General features: G+C 51.6%; 1 protein-coding gene across 1 annotated transcript; it reads right to left on the bottom strand.

Annotated features, from left to right (window-relative positions):
• Positions 1–1172: 1172 nt before the first annotated feature.
• Positions 1173–3503, bottom strand: EMH_0020960 (uncharacterized protein; the record flags this gene model as incomplete). The annotated part of the gene is made up of 3 exons (XM_013501664.1): positions 1173–1937; positions 2090–2281; positions 2406–3503. The coding sequence occupies 3 exons, from the start codon at positions 3501–3503 to the stop codon at positions 1173–1175; spliced, it is 2055 nt and encodes a 684-aa protein (XP_013357118.1).
• Between the last annotated feature and the right edge of the window lie 1151 nt (positions 3504–4654).

The raw sequence follows: 4654 nt of genomic DNA, 5'->3' as shown, positions 1-4654 counted from the left end.
GCGCTGAAAACCGCTGCATTGTTGGGCGGTGGCCTGTCGTGACCGACGGGCACACGCAACTCGCCTGGCGACACATACATGCTTCTTGATGAGCTGTGAGGTGATAACCCTAGAGTGTCATTCAGTGTCTTGTCTTTCTGAAACTGGAAAGGCATCCGGTGCTCGTACTGCGGTTGCTGCCACGGCCTGGGGGCCAACTGTTGGGAGAACGCAAAAGACGCTCTGTGGGGGCTCCCTAGAAGCAAGGGCCAAGCGGTTACCCTGTGCAGAACAGAAAAACCTCGTTGGCGATGAAGCTTGCATACACGGTGGTACGAACACCGAACAGCTCAGCTCCACTCAGGCCCCTCCAAGAGCCGCACCTAATACCCACGACAGGCGAACTTAAAACACATAATTTTCATTCCTTCAACAAGGCCTTGATTAAGCTGCAAATGCGCCAAATTGTGCTCTCACATCAAAACAGTTTCTTAATATCCTTCCCATGGATCGACTGGCCGCCTCTGCCTTGAGCCGCTAGTGCTGCTGAACTGCAAAAGGTTGCTGGCCGCATCCGCGAGTGAAGAGGAAAAGGCAATCCGCCTTGCGTATAACGCAGGCACCGAAGAAAAAAAGAAACACCCGTAACTCCACTTCTTCCCTGCATGGGCGACTAGTGCGTTTACTTGTGGCACGAGTGAATAGGGCAGTGCAGCAGACCTCAAATAGTTTACAGGAGCTCAGAATAATACTCCTGCGTGCTGTTTGCTATGCATGGAGATCCTCTGACTGCCGTACTTGACAATCCAGATCCACAATTTGTCTTCCCTCATGCACATATCCTTCGTTACCTCCATCTATGCTCGTTAGTTCTTATTGTATTGTTGGACTTAAAGCAGCCTTCAGCAGCATCAGGGTGTTTTGTTCATTCCATAAAGCGCTCTCCGCCGCGGTTGGTCCAGATTGGGACCCGCTTGCATCAAGCACCTGCTCCTCCGCCCTGCCCTTCACGATGGGTTGCTGCTGCTGCCGCACATTCCTTACACAAGCTCACCGGATTCACCAATGCTCTAGGAGTACCTTTTGCCTTTCACGGGGTACTGGCTAGCCGCATGTGGCGTCAACGGCCCCTGCGCTACAAACGCAAGATCCGATCCAAGAGAGTAAACATGCTCTTTAACTTGAGCACGACCTCACTGACTGCCGCTCGTCGACGGCAGCTCTGAATGTTCTGAATGTTCCCCGCTTGGGGCGGTCAGTGATTGCTCGGCGCGCCATTCCATAGCGTCTTGCCTCCAGAAATTCCAGGTAGAGCTTTTGAACTTTGTCGTGCCAGGGGCACACAATATGGCCTCCTTTAAGCCAACCACCAAACGCAGAGGGGGTCGCTGGCCTTGCCTATAGTAATCCAGCGCATAGCTCAGCGAGAGGGCAATGTCCAGTTCCCTCGACCGCCTCCTAACCCGAGAGCCTATATAAGGTGTGAACCGTACATTTTTTATACGGTCAACTATCCAAGGCCACCATACTTCCTTCTTAGCATTACTTCCCAACACCTCTGTCAAACAATAAAGCGTATCGAGGACGAGAAATATCGACCCAAGAGTTTCTACGGCTATCATCGGTCGATTACGTCGAATTTCCACCTGCATGGAACCACTAGCATATGCGCAGAGGCGCTCTGTATGGGCCATAAGCGCTTCGAAGTCCTTCAAGTTAAGCCATTTTTTCTTGAGTAGATATCTGCATTCGCCGAGCACGGAATGTGGGGCAAAGCTAAGTGAACGCATTGCTGACGCCAATTTTGGATCAAATTCTTTCATACTGAGCTTCATTTGGTCCTTGGGGTAACGATAAAATGGATGAGTTACGAGCACTTCGTCGGAAACCTCTGGGTATACCTGATCGAGCCAGCCAAGAAAGTTCCGAGCTGTGTAGGGTGGCGGCGCAAATGCCATCTACATCAAGCAAAACACAGCAACCACATTTGCATGGTGATACTGAACTTCCTGTTATTTTAAACAGCAAACATCGATTGGAATGCAAAAGCGGACTGGCAATTCAAGACTACTGTTACTACACCGCTGGCATGAGAAGAAGCAAGTCCCACCTGTACACTTGTTCCGCTTTGCTCTGATGACACTGCTGCTGCCGATGGCCCAGAAGATGGAGATGGGGCAGAAAATGCCCCAGAAGAAGAGGCAACGCTGCCCACGACGGACTGTCTTGTGGTCTGCCCCTCCTCTGGAGAAGCAGGCGTCTCAGCAGGGGCAACATCAGGTGATCTTCTACTCGATGCCCCCTGCAAAATACGAGCTCCACACAATTCAACGAGCAACTCACACACGAACTAGGCAAGGCAACAACCGCTAATATGAGCTGTTGCTGGTCAAAAGCACTTATACAGATCCAGTTCCGAGGTATACCTTGGTCGTGGACGGGGAAGTTGGATCGTGCGCAGCTCCAGAGGTAGAACGCGACTCCTGATCCATTCGGGCCCTTGCGCGATCGCGAAGGAGTGAACGGAGCTTGGTCCTCAACTCTTTCATGGGTTTTCCCCTTCTACTCGGCGACTCAGGATGTGTCACGGTCGAGGATGATAGATCCACTGACTGCGGTGCGCCTTCGCCTCGACCAGCATCAAGCCAATCTTCCACTGCCAATCCCTCACCCCCTTGGAATGAAACATATTTGGGGCTTCCCAACTGATCAACGCCTAACGAAAGCCCAGCTTCTGAATGGGGAGAGCCCGACGCTGTCTCTGAATGTATTTCCATAGTTAGAGCGGCGTCGGAATCCTCACCGAGGTTACCAGCTCCCACTGGTAGTTTCATGCTTACTGGAGCGGGAGACCTCTCATCTTCCCAACCCATATCCTCTTCAAGGAGACTCCAAGCGTCCTCAAGTAGCTCACTCTCCTTTCCGCTCAGCACAGACTCAATAAGTGCATCAACGCCGGCATCTAGAGGCGACAATGGGTCCTCCAAAGGAACGGCAGAGTCACCAAGTAGTGTCTTCTCCTCTTTAGCCAGCAGAGACTCAATAAGCAGATCGATATCGGGGTCCAGCGGAGACGGCGCAGCCTCGTCGTCAAGGTCCAGTGGATCAAGCCGCTCTCCCTCTCCTTCTGCCAGCATGGAGTCAATAAAGGATTCGAGATCCGGATCCATAGGCGAGGGTGGGGTCCTATAATTGAAATCGGGCTTATCAAACAGCCCATTCGTCCTTTCAGAAGACACGGGCATACGATATGAATATGTGACTGCAGCCCGAGAAGGCACTGCCGAAGCCATTCGGCCCGATGCACCTAACACAGAAGCCTCTCCTGCTGCCAAAACAGAGTCAATAAGCGAATCAGTATCCTCATCCAGAGGCGGAGGTGGTTCCAGTGGCCCCCCTTTGGCGGGTGGTGCAAACTCAGGCTGGCTCGAACCCCCATTTTCGTTCCAGGCTTCATCAGCCTTCCTCTTTGACCCTGACCGCACCTTGCGCTCGACGTGCTCGGTAGGTTGGATAAGCCACATTCCTTTACCAAATGGACTTGCGGCTTGGTCCCTCGAATTCATGGACCCCATATGGGCCGTGCCCTTACCCTTCTGCGGCCAAAAGGGGAGCGGGTGCGGTGAAGGAGAGCCGTCAAATTGNTCTGCGCACAAAGGACGAAGAATGTATCCTCCTCCGCACCGCCAAACTGCAGGTGTAGACAGTGAAGATAACAGCCGAGAGCGCAGCGAACGCAGCAAGTAGCATCAGTCCCTTTCGAGATCGCGTCGCTTTGCGACGCCCTGACCCTCTGTAAAATTCATCATTGTGAGCTCTGCTCCCCCCCCTTGGCCGAACAGCCGATTGCACAGGGGCGTCAGCGTCAAGGAGAACAACGTGCATCTCCAAAAATTATGAACTTAGCCACTTAGAGAGCGTCCGGCTGCTTCTCAAGAGCAAGGTGACGTTCGGGTACTCGAACAGCACGGAAAAAGGTGTATGGGGGGGCAGACGACGAAGAAGCAAGCAGCTACAGTCTGCCGAGGCACAAAGGAGTCTCGCGATCCTTCACGGAGGGCCGGGAATTCACGGAAAATTTGGACTACCAGAAAAAAAGGAACTGCTCTGGTATTATCAGTGTGGTATTAGATTAACTCAACTTGACCACCGAACATTTGAAACTTCTTATATTGTTCGACAAGTGCCCGTGCGTCTCTGCGGAACGGTCGAAACCTGCGGTAAATATGCACGGGCCGAGTGCTCCCGATAGAAATACGGAGCGTATAGCTTCAGAATGAAACCATATTGACAAATATTCAGATGATGGATCATTAGAATAACTTTATGATAACAAAGCAACGGCCGTCGGAGGTGCACCGTCCTATGACCAGTCGATCGGCCCAATGGCTTCCGAATCGAGCCGGCAGCTTCACTAGCAACATCTTCTCTAACTTGTGCCGAAACCCATTGGTTGAAAAACTAAACTTCTAACTATTGAATAAACCTAAAAAAACAACGGAGAGAATAGAAAGAATGTGTAAGAAATATGCTTTGCGCTGGACGTGACCGTAGACGAAAGTAGTGCTCCCGTTCCTGTCCGGGGTGGCGGATCTGTTTCGATAGACACCGCACCACCAAACAGAATTTCATTTTAATTTTTTTTCATGTTTGTTTTTAAAGCGAACAGTCCTAA

This window comes from Eimeria mitis, genomic scaffold (assembly GCF_000499745.2).
Source record: "Eimeria mitis Houghton genomic scaffold, Emh_scaff731, whole genome shotgun sequence".
Taxonomy (NCBI): Eukaryota; Apicomplexa; class Conoidasida; order Eucoccidiorida; family Eimeriidae; genus Eimeria; species Eimeria mitis.
The sequence above is the reverse complement of the archived record's forward strand: the minus strand, read 5'-3'. Positions and strand labels throughout refer to the sequence as shown.